This window comes from Tachysurus fulvidraco, chromosome 18 (genome assembly GCF_022655615.1).
Source record: "Tachysurus fulvidraco isolate hzauxx_2018 chromosome 18, HZAU_PFXX_2.0, whole genome shotgun sequence".
NCBI classification, from domain to species: Eukaryota; Metazoa; Chordata; class Actinopteri; order Siluriformes; family Bagridae; genus Tachysurus; species Tachysurus fulvidraco.
The window spans coordinates 11,916,108-11,934,242 of record NC_062535.1 but is presented as its reverse complement, the minus strand read 5'-3'; the positions used below and the strand labels follow the sequence as shown (position 1 = coordinate 11,934,242).

The 18,135-nt window shown below is 47.3% G+C and overlaps 1 protein-coding gene across 3 annotated transcripts; it reads right to left on the bottom strand.

The window, feature by feature from the left end:
- Positions 1-193: 193 nt before the first annotated feature.
- On the bottom strand, positions 194-17,711 carry zc3h13 (zinc finger CCCH-type containing 13). 3 transcript variants are annotated; one of them, XM_027179247.2, is made up of 21 exons: positions 17,688-17,711; positions 15,115-15,261; positions 14,763-14,872; positions 14,029-14,143; positions 13,838-13,949; positions 9,580-9,707; positions 9,424-9,468; positions 8,546-8,748; positions 7,908-8,108; positions 7,651-7,806; positions 5,983-6,323; positions 5,452-5,886; positions 5,126-5,353; positions 4,482-4,998; positions 4,261-4,373; positions 2,927-4,129; positions 2,228-2,791; positions 1,966-2,106; positions 1,575-1,775; positions 1,223-1,386; positions 194-673 (listed from the first exon to the last, which is right to left on the bottom strand). In XM_027179247.2, exons 2-21 carry the CDS (start codon positions 15,250-15,252, stop codon positions 521-523), a joined length of 5,268 nt encoding a protein of 1,755 aa, XP_027035048.1. In that variant the 5' UTR covers positions 15,253-15,261; positions 17,688-17,711; the 3' UTR covers positions 194-520. The 3 variants fall into 3 exon arrangements, with proteins under 3 accessions (XP_027035048.1, XP_027035047.1, XP_027035049.1); XM_027179246.2 differs by lacking the exon at positions 17,688-17,711 and adding an exon at positions 17,467-17,631; XM_027179248.2 differs by lacking the exon at positions 17,688-17,711 and adding an exon at positions 17,467-17,631 and having other exon boundaries at positions 4,482-4,995.
- Positions 17,712-18,135: the final 424 nt, after the last annotated feature.

Below are 18,135 nucleotides of genomic sequence, written 5' to 3'. Positions count from 1 at the left end.
ATTTATTTTTAAAAATTCTAATTAGCTATTTTTTTTTGGAAAAATGTCCTAAGGTCAAATGACAACTTTGAACTGTTCACTTTGTTACTTAGAGGCATTTTATTTATTTATTTATTAGAAACCCCGTGATCAGGTCACTGAAATACTAAAGCAATTAAAGCAAAAAAAAAAGAAAGAAAAAAGACTCATGACAAAATGACAAAGACCATTTTAATGCACGACTCTAATATGTAGTACATCAAATAAACTGACATTACAAAAAACAAAACAAAAACAGTTTCTCTAAAACTAAATGAAATGAGCCAGTTCTCATCAACAGCTTTCTGCCACACAGAATAGAAAGTTCATTGGCTGTAGTAATTTATACAGTATCTTCATAGGCTAGCGTATCTCCAGTCTCTATGATCCTTATCTCTCAGTCCTGCATCTCCGGTACCTCATAAACAGTTTCAGTGTTTCACAGCACAATACTGTAAAGTCCGGGTGATCGGTATCCATGCACTGAACTTACAGGGGTGTTTCAAGACACACACACCTCAGCTGGGGTGTTAGCCGTGGGCACCGGGTCGGTTTTCTGCCCGGTGGCCGTTTTCTTCTTGAAGAGACGTATGCTGAGCTGCAGCAGTTCCTGGTCCACCACAGGAGCACTGGTGTAGATTTGCTTAGTCGTCCCCTAAGACCAAGACAAGCGTTCATATGGTAATAGGAAAAAAAAGAAAGAAGGATGACTTTGTCTGGAAATGTTAATTTTGTTTAGAATGCAGCATTTGACAAATGATATACTGATACATAGTTAAAATAACATACCTAGAAGAGTTATTATGCAAACAAGGAGTTAATGAACACGTGTAAACAAAAAAGTGTTTGTTCTGAGGCTGTAGGTACTGTATAACAGCATAGAATGACTATTGCATCGTTAAGAGTATAAACACAAACACTGCTGACGTAACTGCACCCCTCAGCTCGGATCACTCCAGCAAACCAAGAAGTGCATCAGGTTTTAAATCATGGTGAAGTAACTGATAAAACTCTAAACTCTATAATACAGGTACAACTTTGTGGCTTTATCCTTAAACTTTTCCTCTCCCGTCACCTCTGGCTCTCTCATTAGGATTCTGCATCCAGATGTCTGTAAAGCTAATTTGTGACAATGCTTACAGTTAAAAGCTCTATACTAATTAAACTGAATTGAACTCAGGTTGTCACAGGTTATTTATTTCACCTTATCGTTTTTGAGGAGTTGCCTACGGATGGCTAGGTCTCGACGTGCACAGAGAGCCTTGCCACATGGCCCCAGGTTTCTCAGCAGGTTTGTTCTCTCTGTCCTCCTGTTGAAGGTGGCCATGTTCAGGGCACCAAGGTCATGCTCGAACAGCTTCTCTGTATCTGAAAACAGCAGTAGGATTGAGATTAACTTATAAAGCTGGGCACCAGGCTAAAAATGAAGCATGGATTTAAGGAAAGGGGTTATGGCTTTTAAGCCTCTTTAGATATCCATACACTGACAAGTGTTTCGAACATCATCTACTCCCATAAAATCCCTTTACAATGAGGCATCAGTGCGGTTTCCTCACCTTTAGAATCCTCTAGCTCTTTAGCACAGACGTCTTTCACACGTGCAAGGAGCTGCGGACCAGCCAGACGTCGAGAGACGCCCGAGCGCAGCAGCATGGCTCCGGGTGTGAATCTAAGCAGTGCAGCCCCAGGAGCCCGGGTTTCCTGTTTCTGCTTGGGCATCAGGCTGGACCAGTCTACGTCAATCACATCCAATGGTCCTGCAGGGCCGAAATATTACAGGTCCCAATTTGTGAACAAGGATATCTATAGTGAATAACTATTTATTCTTAGATTTTTTAAAGGATATCAGCTACAAGATTTTCTGATCATTTTCTGATCATTTTATATCTTATTATCAAGATTTTATAGTCATAAAGTACTAACTGCAGCCAATAGCACAAATTTTACCTGGGATTTTTTCTTCATCCTGTTGATCATCTCTTTTCTGGCTGTCTGCCAAAATCTCATCCAGCTCATCATCGCTGATAGGCTCATATTCCTCCCCACCAGACACTGCCGACTGAGCATCCTCACCCTTCCCTTCATCCTCTATGGAAACAATTACATTCTGATTCAGACTGCAGCTAACATGTTCAGTGTGAAACCCACCTAAGCCCGGGTTTAGAAATGTACCAGGTCCAAAATAGTGTACAATATAAAAAGGGGTTACCGTCAAGGCTGTCTATCTTCTCTGTCTCGCAGCGTTCTATCTGTACATGTGGCTCATCTGTAGTACTGGGTTTGTCCATGTCCACTAGGGCTTCTCTAGGCAGCAGGGGCTCGTAATCTCCTCGATCCATCCGCAACTCGGCTCGGCTCTTGAGTTCCCCCACTGGCGAGGGGTCAAAGGGCAGCATGCGCTCTCGTTCTACCTTGTCTCTGTCCCGGTCTCGCTCCCTATCACCACGATCACGTTCAAGGCGCTCGTGTGATAGCAGTCCTTCAGGCAGCAGTCTCTCCCTCTCACGCATCTCACGCAAGTCCCGCTCCCTAATGGGATCCCTGTTAGGCCGGAGAAGAAGCGGTTCACGACCTCGAACACCCCATTCACGGGGTTCTGGTTCCCAATCACGCTGCTGTGATAACGGCTGGTTCTGCGGTTGCCGGTACTCCTTCCGGTCACGCTCAAACTGGTCACGCTCACGGCTGTCATGTGAACCAGCACGAGAGCGCGCCTGCCGCTCTGACTCTGGAGAACTGCGACGAGAACTGTGACTACGAGAGTCCTGCCGGTCTGAAAAATAACAAACGATACGCAGTTGCTCTAAAATCACCCATCAGAAGACGAATTCATGCAGAATTATATTTATAACCAAACATTTTTGCAGGTAATGTAGGCATATTTTATTTTTCAACAGGAACTTGGTACCTGATGAAGTACTGCGACTCGGCTCTCCTCTCCTTAATTGGTCGATCCTCGACTTCCTTTCCTCCCTTCCTCCGATCGGTTCAGCGGCTACCGCTCTCTCTCTTTCTCGTTCCCGTTCTCTCTCCCTGTCCCTCTCTCTGTCACGGTCCCGGGAATTGGCACCCTGTCCACGTGCTCTGCGTACTCTTGACCCCTGCTGAGTGTCTTCGGTGCGCTGAGCTGAGTCATTGGAGGGTGACCGGAGCCGGCGCGATCCTGCCCGGCTTGGATTGCTACCCATGCTGCTACTGCGTTGCTGGCTTTGGTCGGCCGACTGCGTTTTGCGCAACATGTGCAGCGGGAGCAGTGGCTGCAGTGGGAGTACATGGATGCCCATGGGTGGGTCTGGGAGCAGCGGGGCTAAGGGTGGGTTTCTGCGGGGCTGCAGCGGCTCTGGAGCTCGCTCGGATGAAGCTTCGTTGCGTTCAGGGACCTCCTCATCAGACCAGTCACTAAAGTTAGTGTCTTCACGTGTCGGTGCCACTATAGTATGGCCTGATAGCAGCGCACGCTGAGAAGGCAAGTCTTCTTTGTTGATCGGTGGAGGTGTCTGAGGTCCACGGCGTCTCTTGCTAATGGGTTGCTCATCTTCAGACTGGTCGGACTCGGCGCCCCGGGAGCGTTTCCGCCTCCGATCCAATACTTTCTTTTTGGCCATCTTAGGGGGTGAGAGAATTAGACGTGGAGCTTCAGAGGGTACTGAAGAAGGTGGTGGTGGTGGGGGCTCAGGGTTAAAACGGTCACCACCAGCACTAGTGTTCTCGTCCTCTTTCCTGTTTTTCTTCAGGTTCTTTTTCTGAGACTTTGTTTTCTTCTTGCCTTCCTCATGGATGGACGACGCAGAATCTCGTCCGTCAGGGACACCAGCAGAGGCGACAGGTGGCGTAATGGCGTCTCTCTGCTCTTTACCCCTTCGAGACTCGGATGCTTGTGTACTCAGAGAACTCTCTGATGAATGATCCCCACGTCGCTCCATCCCTCTACCTGCAGCTCCCTCGCTCCGAGGCTCTGCTTCTTCATGCCGACCCCGCCCATCCTTCTTGTCACTGCGACGTTCATTGTCCCTCCAGCGAATGGGCTTCGTGTCCTCGGTGCAGACGCGGGGAGGGGAGCGGCTTGGCTCCTTGGGACGGACAACCTGACTCAGGAGTTTGTGTTTATCACCTGTGCAAAACAAAGCGCACACAGTGAGAAAATCAGGAAATTAAGGATGCTTTGTGGTTCTTTGCATCTGTCCGATTTTACTCTATGGTATCTTTTACATACTGTATTTACTACCTTTTACTAGTAGTTACCTTTCTCCTCTGTACTATTGTAGCCATCGCTGTCTGCAGGGCTACCTTCCCGCACTTTTTTAGGAGAGGGCCGAGGGCTGGGAGTGTTCTCAACACGGTGCCTCTTGCGCCCACTAACACAGATGTAAAGTTTTACTTTAAGTGTTCAGTGATGATAAACATACTTGAACATGATGAATAAATGTTTGGCAGCAGCTGTTAGCAAAAGCTTTGAAACTAACCTGTTCTTTCGCTCTTCATGAGAATCTCTGGCCGGGCGATCTTCTCGCACATCCTCTCTTCTCTCCCGCCTCTCCTCCCTGCCTTTCTCCCTCTCCTCCCATTCTCTCTGCCTCTCCCTCTCTCGGAGCTCCCTCTCACGTTCCCTCTCCTTCCTCTCCCGTTCCCTCTCCTCTCTCTCCCGTTCTCGCTCCCTCTCCCGCTCCTCTCGTTCTCGCTCCCTCTCACGCTCCTCCCTCTCCCGTTCTCTCTCTCGCTCCCTCTCTCTTTCCTCCCTCTCCCTTTCCCGCTCACGTTCTCGCTCCCTGACCCTTTCCCGCTCGGCCTCTCTCTCCCTCTCTTTCTCCCTTTCCCTCTCCCTGTCCCTTTCTCTCTCTCGTTCACGGCCTTCTCGCTCACGACCCCTGTCCTCACGTCTGTCGTCGCCTCTGTCGTTCCTCCTCTCGTCTCTCCTCTCCTCACGTTCTGTGTCCTCACTTCGGCTATGGTGTCGACCGGGTGAGGACGCCCTCTGCTCTGCTGAACATAAAAGCATGGACAAATTTCTAATTAGTAAAAAAGCCGTACAATCAACCAGATGGGGATTTTTAAATGCCATTAAGGGTCTTCGGTTTGAAAACCTTCCTGGACGGAGATGTACTCTAACCTCTGTCCCTGTGGTCCCGTCGATCTCTGTCTGCCTGACTGCCACGGCGGTCGTAAGAGGAATCTCGGGCCTGCTCTCCACGCTGCCGGTCACCATCATAGCGATCACGGTCTGTCCCCCTCTCTGTGTTCCTCTCAGAGCTCCTTTCTCTTAGGCCACTGCCACGAGACTCCCATCCATCGTGGCCCCCGCTGTCTGCCTGTGTCGTACGAGACCCTCGAGCTGATCCTGTGCAGGAGGGTTAACATGATATAACTGTCATGATACATGATTATTAAGCGCATCTGAAAACTGAAAAGTCTAACATTGCAGATCCATATCCCTACCTTTCTCAGCATTGTCCAATGCACGTCCCCTTCCTCTTCCCATTCTCTCTGTACGTGATTCGTTCCTGCTCTCGCTCCGCCCCTCTTCTCTTCCATGTCCCCTTCCGTAACCTCTCTCGTCCTGCGCTGATGAATCATCTTTTCTGTGTACATCGTTTCTTTCCCTCTCTCGGTCCCGATCTCTTTCACGATCTCTCTCCCTGTCCCGTTCTCGCTCCCTGTGCTCCACTGACTCCCGGCCGGAACGTTCTCTGGTGTCCCGCACGTCCTTTGCATCACTGCTGCGGTGTTGGCGATCATCACGAGTGTCTCGGCGGTCTCGATCGAAGCGCCGGTCTCGATCACGGCTTTCGCGTTCATCCCGCGAGGAGCTCTGATCAGCCTCATAGCTGCGATCATCCCGACCGCTGTCTTTCTCCCTCTTCCCGCGGCTCTCTGGATCCCAAAGACAGAGAGAGAATGATGGTGATCTATTAGATTACATGTCTGGGGTTTAAGCTTTATAGATTAGAAAGTATGTTAAACTCATACCATCTCTGCGTTCATGACGCCTGTCGTGGGTGAGGCTCCTCTCCCTCTCTCCCCGTCCTCTTTCTTTTTCCCGATCGCGGCCCTGCGAGTGGTTGCGGGAGGCAGGGCTTGACCTCTGCGGCGTGGGGGGTGAACGGGAACGACGTGAGGCCTGTGCAGTTGTGGGCGAAGAAGCCAAGGGGGGGAGCAGGTCCCGCTGGTAGGACGGGGAGGTAGAACCACGGCGACGCCGAGGAGATGGAGAGTTTCGTTGGTGGGAAGACCCCGAGTGAGATGAGGGGGAGTGATGTGTGCGGGACGTAGGAGAGGGGCTCCGGAGGTGACGTGGTGGGGTACGAGACCTAGAAGGGAACAAACAAACAAAAAAATAAAATATATTACCTTTGAAAGTGAAATATCTTTTCCAGATTTAATTCCATAATTCAACCTGCAAACACACACTTAATTCATCTCCTGTAGGGTTTGTGTTTTTAGAAATATGCCACATTCATGTAGTCTGGGCATCACCAAATGGCGGACCACGGTCTGGATCCGGACCGAGTGACTGGTCTGCCCGGAACCCGTTAAAATTCTAATATTATCATATTAAGCATCTCCTTATTATAATCTAATATTATAAGATTATATAATATATATATATATATATATATATATATATATATATATATATATATATATATATATATATATATATATCTTTGATATTAATAAAAAGATAAATCTTTCGTTCATGCGCAGTTAATCTAGCTATTACGACAGGAGCGTCATCAAAAGCCAAGCCAAAAACAGATTGTTTCTGTTCCATACTCCAGAGCAGAAGGTGGCAGTAATGCACCTAATTATGCTATCAGGACAATTAAGATTCAAACTGCTGGCAGGACAGTTACATGCCCATTTCTCTCACTAGGAACAGAAGATGGAAAGGGAGTAAGGAGAGGTGGAAAGGAGAGAGGAAAAAGGGAGCTGCTCAAAGCTCTGCACTTTTCTTTTATTCAGTAAATTCTGCCCTGTTCTATTTGACCTGAAATGTCCTTTTGCCCAAGGTTCCTGTGTTATTAATGTAGTTAATGTTTAAAAAAAGGGGCAGCTCAAAAGTCTTTTGTTTAATTTTTTTCTTAAAGATTAAAAGCACTTATTTTATTCAGAAGATTCTGAATGTTTTACATTACTTGAAATATAGGCCCTAAGTTCAGGCTGCTCAAAGCAAAGTGTGTTTGTACTTTTTATTTATTTTATTCAGAGGAAATTCAGTGTCTGTTGTCTGTTACTTGACATGTAGTAAAGACAATTACAGGATTGTTTTCCATTCAAGTGCCATACAAGTTCAGACTGAAAACACTTGAAATTTAACAATAAATTATATAGTAACGTATGTGCGTTATTGATTTTATTAACATGAGGGGACACTATTTTAAGTGACAATATAAGATTCGGACCTTTGCTGGGAGGAAATGTTAGTAACTGGACATCTTGGAATTTTAATTGAATACCCCTGGTGTAGTCTAACGAGGAGCTCCACTTTTCATTATAATATTTTTGGGGAAAACGTATCCAACAAATGTCGAACGTTTAAATGTGTTAGAAATGTTTAGATATTCTAAATGCAAAGTAAAACAGTTAGTATAGCCAAACCTTCAGCCTGGTTACACTGCAGTCATTTTCTTTTACCTCTGTGGTGAGCTTTGTTTTTGGGTGGCTGCCTTGGGGGATGAGGACTTCCTCCTAGTCTGAGGTGACACCTCTCTCCCGGGAGACGACACACTTCCAGAACGTTCCTCTGACGTCATTGATCGCTTCGCCTTGTGGGAACTGTCTGAGCGGTCCCTACAATACACACCAAGTTCTTAAGAATTAAATTCTATTAAACCTTATTTAAGGGCCATTTATTTTTTCCGCAACAACCATTACAAGTTAGATTTTTATACCTGCGCTTCTCTTTCTTCTCCTTGTGCTTATCGCTGTCCCTGCCCCTTTCCTTGGCCTCTTTCTGCTTATCTTCACTCTTCTCTTTATTCTTGTGTTTACCCTTGTGCTTTTTCCCCCCTACGGGCAGATCCAAGGGTACGGGGGGAGGGGGGCTTGGCGTGCGTGGGCCTTTCTTCTTGCTGTGTCCACTCTTAGACGATCTGATAAAAGATTAGTGTCAAATTAATTCTATTCAATTGATCAACCGAAGCTTTAGGAGGATGACTTTCATCATGGACGTGAATCAGGGCTGCTGCAGGCTGGAGCCAGGAATGAAACACTTTTTGTTTAATTGCTGTATTTAGAATAAACAACATTTTTATGTGCTATTACACTTCGCTACGTACTCACAGAACTCTGGAACGACATAAAACGAGAGTCATGTTTTGACAACAGCTAGAACACAGTTATTGTTTCTTGCTTAGCCAATTTGGCCAAAACTTTGTTTCACTGGAAACCATGTACAACGCTGGACTTTTTAACTACGTCTAATTTATAAGCAATATGTCGTTTTCACACACTGTCTTATCCGAACTAAAGAGTTATCCAAGGAACCTTCATCCTCACATCCGTGTGAGGATCAGAGATAAAAACGTACCTGCTCTCAGCCTCCTCTGCTCTGTTCTGCTCCGCCACTGGGGAGGAGATGACTGAGGAGGAAGATTTCTTCTCCTTCTTGCCAGAGCTGCTGCCTTTCCCAATGGATTTTCGTTTTGGAGAACCACTAGGTTTTCGTTTCGGTGAGCCGCTGGACTTGCGGGACAGGGGGGAATTCTTGGAGCTGGAGTGATCAGGAGACCCCTAAAAATCAAGACACTCTGTAGTACACAAAATAACCTCAAGAAGCACATGCTGATCCACTAAAAGACACGGGGCTTAATGTTAAGAAATGCGTAAAAGTGCCATTCAAACAAAACTCCAGGCCTCAGATCAGGATACGAGTTTCCGACGAATGGATGCGAGCTAAATTTGCATAAAATTTGAATTTTTAATTAATGCTTATGGTCCCTGCTTATAGCTATTTGCATCATAAGCAAACATGTTTGTTCAGTCCAGTCAAAAATTAATAATCTAGAAACATTAGGTTTATCTAAATGTAGCCTTGAGAATTGTTGGATCTTTAAATGATTAGTCTTTCGTTTAAGAGCGAGGCTGTACATAAGGAAGGTTGTGTGAAAGAAAATATGAAAGTAACAAAACTACAGAAAGAAAAAAGTGCAAACACATTCACACACAAACTAAAAGCTTTTTCATTTACTTAAAGCTTCTGGCATCTTCTCCATTTTAAGAACAAATTAGATTCAGGTCATTTGTAAATGTTTTTAAAACAGTTTAAAAACCACCACACTTAGTGAGAGCTCAATTCTTCAGGGTCAATTTTATCACCAACTATTTAAGTATAATTATTATTCCTTATTAGAGTTTCGATGCTGTTTATGCTAACCTAGGAAAAAAGGACTATATGAGCTAAAGTACCTTATCTCTAGAAGTGCTGCTGGTCCTGGCCTTGGTCGCCGATTCCTTTTGCGAGAATAAGCAGGGTTAATATCGCAGCTTGTCAAACCGACATGTCTTGTACATAGTTTGCATTAAATAAATAAATAATTTGCTTTAATAAATGACGGTTTGTACCTCCTTCTTAATGAGGAGATCTTCACGTTTGTCCAAGTTCTCCTGCTCGAGCTTCATTAGCTCGTTCTGGATCTTCTGTCTCTTCATTTCCAGGGATAATTCGTAATCGTAGTCACCGTTATCAGAGTCTTTGTATAACAAAAAAAAAAAAAAAAGGGGGGGATGGATTATAAAAGTCATGAAAATGTGTCACCAAAAATAAAATTCTACATATTTAATAGATCGTTTTGAAAGAATTGCAAATGACTCCAGAGCAATAATAAATTGCTTGCCAAGTAAGTTTGGCTTTATTTAATCAGAACCAGAAAGATCTTTATTGCCAGGTATGTTTTCACATACAAAAAATTTGTTTTAGTGACAGGAGCTCCACAGTGTAACAGGATGACATTGACAAGACACAAACACAATATTAGACAGTTTGTATGTACAGTGGAAAAAATGTGCGATTGAAATATAAATGTGTGTTTAAGTAAATAATGTAACAAGCTTAAACAGCTAAGTACGGTGGCCCATACTCAGAATTTGTTCTCTGCATTTAACCCATCCAAAGTGCGCACACACACACACAGCAGTGCGCACACACACACAGCAGTGCGCGCGCACACACACACAGCAGTGCGCGCGCACACACACACAGCAGTGCGCACACACACACACACACCAGTGCGCGCGCGCGCACACACACACACCAGTGCGCGCGCGCGCACACACCCACACCAGTGCGCTCGCGCGAACACACACACAACAGTGAGCGCCCGCGCACACACACACACCAGTGCGCGCGCGCGCACACACACACAGCAGTGCGCGCGCGCACACACACACAGCAGTTAACACGCGCGCGCGCGCACACACACACAGCAGTGAACACGCGCGCGCACACACACACAGCAGTGAACACGCGCGCGCGCGCACACACACACAGCAGTGAACACCCGCGCGCGCGCACACACACACAGCAGTGAACACGCGCGCGCGCACACACACACAGCAGTGAACACGCGCGCGCACACACACACAGCAGTGCGCGCGCGCACACACACACACAGCAGTGCGCGCGCGCACACACACACACAGCAGTGCGCGCGCGCACACACACACACAGCAGTGCGCGCGCGCACACACACACACACCAGTGCGCGCGCGCACACACACACACACAGCAGTGCGCGCGCGCACACACCACACACAGCAGTGCGCGCGCGCACACACACACACAGCAGTGCGCGCGCGCACACAACACACAGCAGTGCGCGCGCGCACACACACACAGCAGTGCGCGCGCGCACACACACACAGCAGTGCGCGCGCGCACACACACACAGCAGTGCGCGCGCGCACACACACACAGCAGTGCGCGCGCGCACACACACACACCAGTGCGCGCGCGCACACACACACACCAGTGCGCGCGCGCACACACACCCACAGCAGTGCGCGCGCGCACACACACCCACAGCAGTGCGCGCGCGCACACACACACAGCAGTGCGCGCGCGCACACACACACAGCAGTGCGCGCGCACACACACACACAGCAGGGCGCGCGCACACACACACACAGCAGTGCGCGCGCTCACACACACACAGCAGTGCGCGCGCTCACACACACACAGCAGTGCGCGCGCACACACACACACAGCAGTGCGCGCGCACACACACACACAGCAGTGCGCGCGCACACACACACACAGCAGTGCGCGCGCACACACACACACAGCAGTGCGCGCGCACACACACACACAGCAGTGCGCGCGCACACACACACACAGCAGTGCGCGCGCACACACACACACAGCAGTGCGCGCTACACACACACAGCAGTGCGCGCGCACACACACACACAGCAGTGCGCGCGCACACACACACACAGCAGTGCGCGCGCACACACACACACAGCAGTGCGCGCGCACACACACACACAGCAGTGCGCGCGCACACACACACACAGCAGTGCGCGCGCACACACACACACAGCAGTGCGCGCGCACACACACACACAGCAGTGCGCGCGCACACACACACACAGCACTGCGCGCGCACACACACACACAGCAGTGCGCGCGCACACACACACACAGCAGTGCGCGCGCACACACACACACAGCAGTGCGCGCGCACACACACACACAGCAGTGCGCACGCACACACACACACAGCAGTGCGCACACACACACACACACAGCAGTGCGCACACACACACACACACAGCAGTGCGCACACACACACACACACAGCAGTGCGCACACCAACACACACACAGCAGTGCGCACGCACACACACACACAGGAGTGCGCTCTCACACACACACACAGCAGTGCGCACTCTCACACACACACAGCAGTGCGCTCACACACACACACACAGCAGTGCGCACACACACACACACACAGCAGTGCGCACACACACACACACACAGCAGTGCGCACACACACACACACACAGCAGTGCGCACACACACACACACACAGCAGTGCGCGCACACACACACACACACAGCAGTGCGCGCACACACACACACACACAGCAGTGCGCGCACACACACACACACAGCAGTGCGCACACACACACACACAGAGCTGTGCGCTCACACACACACACACACAGCAGTGCGCACACACACACACACACAGCAGTGCGCACACACACACACACACAGCAGTGCGCACACACACACACACACAGCAGTGCGCACACACACACACACACAGCAGTGCGCACACACACACACACACAGCAGTGCGCACACACACACACACACAGCAGTGCGCACACACACACACACACAGCAGTGCGCACACACACACACACACAGCAGTGCGCACACACACACACACACAGCAGTGCGCACACACACACACACACAGCAGTGCGCACACACACACACACACAGCAGTGCGCACACACACACACACACAGCAGTGCGCACACACACACACACACAGCAGTGCGCACACACACACACACACAGCAGTGCGCACACACACACACACACAGCAGTGCGCACACACACACACACACAGCAGTGCGCACACACACACACACACAGCAGTGCGCACACACACACACACACACAGCAGAGCGCACACACACACACACACAGCAGTGAGCACACACACACACACACAGCAGTGCGCACACACACACACACACACAGCAGTGCGCACACACACACACACACAGCAGTGCGCACACACACACACACACAGCAGTGCGCACACACACACACACACAGCAGTGCGCACACACACACACACACAGCAGTGCGCACACACACACACACAGCAGTGCGCACACACACACACACACAGCAGTGCGCACACACACACACACACAGCAGTGCGCACACACACACACACACAGCAGTGCGCACACACACACACACACAGCAGTGCGCACACACACACACACACAGCAGTGCGCACACACACACACACACAGCAGTGCGCACACACACACACACACAGCAGTGCGCACACACACAGCAGTGCGCACACACACAGCAGTGCGCACACACACACACACACAGCAGTGCGCACACACACACACACACAGCAGTGCGCACACACACACACACACAGCAGTGCGCACACACACACACACACAGCAGTGCGCACACACACACACACACAGCAGTGCGCACACACACACACACACAGCAGTGCGCACACACACACACACACACAGCAGTGCGCACACACACACACACACACAGCAGAGCGCACACACACACACACACACAGCAGTGCGCACACACACACACACACACAGCAGTGCGCACACACACACACAGCAGTGCGCACACACACACACACACAGCAGTGCGCACACACACACACAGCAGTGCGCACACACACACACAGCAGTGCGCACACACACACACAGCAGTGCGCACACACACACGAACACACACACCGAGCAATGAGCAGCCATTTAAGCTGCGGTGCCCAGGGAGCAGTTGGAGGGGCATCGGTGGCTTGCACAAGGGCACCTAAGTCGTGGTTTTGCCAGCCCGAGACACGAACCCACAACCTCAGGGTTAGGAGTCAAACTCTCTAACCATTAGGCCACGACTAATGGTTAGTCACAACTAGTGCTGTGTGTTCCTTACACAAAATAGGCTATTTAATTAATGCTGCTACATGAGAAGCAGTTTTTCTAAAGCATTTGTAAACATACTTTATCAAAGGCCAATTATTACAAAACAAAACACGTGTTGTGATAATTTATCAATTTATCCAAAAATGGAGGACTCTCACCTTCACGATTGGCTTCCCACTCTGCTGCTTCCTCCTCGCTGGCTGGTGTTCGTTCTTTGGTGATCTTTATATCTTCTTTCTCTCTGTGTCTGCTTCGGGATGAGTCTCTCTGCTGCTCACATACATAAAAATATTAGCGCACTGTGCAAAAACGAAATAAGAGTGCAGCTCGATTTGGTAGCTGGTCTTACTCTAGTCGTGGGTGAAGTAGGTTCGTCTTGGTCTCTTTTCTGAGAATCTGCATCTACATCCTGTCTCTTATTTTTCATCCTCTCCCGGAGATCACCAGTGGGCCTCTCGGATGACCTGCACACAACACCAGAGCACGGAAGTTCAATACCTTTAAAATATGTTCATGCAGATAAGTAAAACAGACAATTTTATATAATCTTTTTTAAATAAAATCAAACGGCTTCTAAGTTATAGTGACTAGAATAGAGATCTACTGTTACTATATAGACATAAAAAATAAAACTAAAATATATCAAATAAGTATGCAAATTAAGTATACATGCTTACAGCGTTTTCAGGTAGTTTAGGTAGGCATACGTAAATTAGTACGCATCCTTAAAAACAAGTGCGCATACGGCAATTAGTCTGCCTGGGCCATCCGTGTAAATCCCTACGATCCTCAAATCATCCTCAGGCAGATAAATTCCATCACAAATGTCCTCCTCTTCATTATATTACACCCACTCCATGCCACTGTGAAACCTATGCTGTGTACTACATGCCTAATAAAATGCTTTTTGTGCATTTCTAAGTAGAAAGTTACTTAAATTTTTTAAGGTTCTGGTATTTATTCGGAGATATTTTCCTACATCAAGCAAAAACAAGAGTCTTTTTTGTTTTATAAGTTTGTTTTATTTCCCCCTTTCCATGCGGTCATGTCCATCAGGACCTGGTTTGTGGGGAGCAGCCTCACCTGCTGAATGCTCCAGAAAAATTCTTGCCTCTTGCTGGAGTTCCATGCGTATAGCGACAAGTGTTGCCGTAACTGCAATTTCCTGTCTTCAACCAATTTCTACACTGGGTCTGCAGGAAATTAACGTGAAAGTTAACTCTGTGCTTCGGTCCATACATTACTGAATCATAAGATCAGGTGCTGCTCTTTGGCAAATCAAATGTCAGAGATTGTAGACAAACTTATAAGCCAACCAAAGTGAGGAATTTGTTACCATAGAAACAACATACATCTCAAGTCAATCAGAAAATTGATGCCGTAACAATATAATTATGAAATCAGATCTTCACAACCAGAGACAAAAGCAGTTTACCTCTGTGGCATTACTGCCCGTGCTGGGTCCGAGTCTCTCGAAGACGCTGGGCCTGCGGGATGGAGTGGTCGTACTGCTGCTGCTCTCTGATATAGTCTTCGAGTTTTCCACTGTCACCTTCCGCCTGATCTTGGACATTCTGCAGGGCTTAAGACAGAAACAATGTTAATTACTATGACATGCTTATATCACACATTCAAAGCTATGTATCACACATTTTATCTATAGAACAGATGGAAGTGAATTATTCCCTCTACCCTCTATGTCGGGGAGGCCAACCCACGACTCCCGAGACGCACGCGGCTCTTTGCCCGGTTTCATGCGGCTCTTGCGTTCATACCGAAGTTTGTATTTGTGTCTTTTTAATAAGTGTTCGCTTCATTTGAGTTCAATACGGTATTTTCGTCAAATGCGCATGTGAGTGGGATGAAAATACCTCAAAGTTTCCCAGTAGGAGCAAGATCATTTGAGTAAACAATGTGTGTCAAAATGGCAGGGGAAAAAAGGTGATGTTTGTGTGTGCCCATGTGTATGATGTGGCTCTTTGCGGTAACACAGTAAAAAATGTGCCTCTTGGTCTCTGACTGGTTGGACATCCCTGCTCTATGCTATGAGCTTAATGAGAGATCAGTGGAATGAAGCCATAGCACTGAAGCTTACTTAAAAGGCTGTAATGTCTATAATCAATGTGGGAACTCCATCAGATCCAGTTGTAAATAAACAGGTGTTTTTTTGTAAAACTGAAAATCTTTAATGTCCCCCCCCCCCCCTTCTTTAAACTTTTGGAAGTAGACAAGCATACAGTGTTGTATATTTACTTGTGGCTGTAAAGAATAAATAAAATATGACAGTAAAAAAAAATTTTTTTCAAGAATATCACTGAAATATTTTCAGAATTTAAGGGTGTAGTAGAAAATCTCAAAACTTGAACGTGTAAAGAGTTTTCACAGACCACCAAACATTTGTGTTGAGGACGGACACACACTCACACACACACACACACACACACTCACTCACTCACTCACTCACTCACTCACTCACTCACTCACTCACTCACTCACACACACTCACTCTCTCTCTCACACACACACACTCTCTCTCTCTCTCACACACACACACACATTCACTCAGGACTTCTGGTAGTTCCCAGAATATCTAAGTCTACTAAAGGTGGTAGAGCGTTTTCTTATCTAGCTCCCAAACTTTGGAATAGTCTTCGGGGCTCAGACACACTTTCCCAGTTTAAACGTAGATTAAAAAGTCATCTCTTTAGTCAGGCGTACACATAATACATCCTATTGTATCATGCCCCAGTACATCAGACCTGCACATTTTTATGAACAGCAGATATGTTAATCCCTCTCCACTGCTTCTCTCTTTGTACCCATCCCGAGGCATCCAGACATTGTACCAGCTCCCAGCGTCCTCTGTGGGACGTAGCCTTTGGACGTCCACTGAGATGAGGCCGACTCTAAGAATCCTGAGACATCTCCAGTTAGACTCTGTGATACTAAGGAGATCTGAAGTCCATGATCCTTACACCAATACAACATTTATCTGACTGTATATTACAATCACACCGCCAGTGTCACCCATATGAGGATGTTTCCCCCTTGAGTCCGGTTCCTCTCAAGGTTTCTTCCTTTACCAATTTAAGGGAGTTTTTACTTGCCACTGCTGCCTGAGTCACCTCAGACTTGCTCATAGGGGGATAAATACATATAGATTGTGAACTATTTATATCTAATAATAATCTAGAATTTTTTTTTATTCTGTCAATTCTTTTTCGTTTATTATTCGTTATTTCCTTCATCATTAATTATGTTTACCTTCTGCTCTGTGTTTATGTTCTGTAAAGCTGCTTTGAGACAAGGTCTATTGTAAAAAGCGCTATACAAATAAACTTGAATTGAATCTCAGTCGCGCACGCGCACACACACACACACACACACACACACACACACACACTCTCACTCACTCACTGTAAATAAAGCAGGGTGTTACCCATTTATTTCAGCTGAAGCTCACATAACTAGCACCCTACTCAAATAGATTATCACTAGCTAGCGAGCAGGCTAGCGACCGAAAACTGCTAACTACTTAGCACGAGTGCGTGTTAACTACACGAGCAATAGTCAAAGTAATCTTCACGCTAACATATCTATCATTGGAAACATTATATAATATATTTATTTGCAAAAAAAAACGCTTAAACTACATGCGGTCCCGTTTATCCCCCTGCGTTACCCCAGTGTACCAGCTAGCTGACTAGCAGCGTTAGCTTCTTGGTCTAGCTAACGGTCAAGCTAACATGTCAGGTTTTTAACCAAAAGTCGAAAATAAAACACTCACCGAAATGTTTAGTTAAACACCGCGTCCAGTTTCATAAACTGCTGTAAAATCTGTATACTTTACATACAGTAAAAATAGCGCAGGTCGTTAAACGGGGCTCCCCAAGCCGCCTTCATGATGCTAGCGAGCGAGACTCCGAACTCTCTCTCAGGGCTGTGTCCAAAACGGCTGTCTATTAAACAGAAGTGCCCTAGTTAGGGTGTAAAATAAAGTGCACTTACTTAGGGAGTAATAAGTCGTTTGGGATTCAGCCTAGAGCCGTTAAAGCAGAACAAGAGGATTGTGGGAAACCTGGTTGTTTAGAGAACCACTTGGTTCCGATACAGGTTATATTGACTGTTAGGATTGGACAGGAAAGTTTTCCCTGCAGAAATATAACTTTTACATGTCGTTACATTTCCCTAATGTTTCCCCCAAACGTTCCTATAACATTTAAATGATCTGCACAGCACAGAACGTTCCAATAACATTCCCATAAATGGTTCGACCTCCATAATAGTGATGGGAAGTTCGGTTCTTTTCCGCGAACCGGTTCTTTCGGACAGTTCGATTTAATGAATAAGTTCAAAAATCCAGTTCACCAGTTCTTTTACGTCCTGACGTAATAACGTCATTCACAATGACGTAATGACGCAAATTCCATCATCCCGCTGCCGGCAGATATTAATA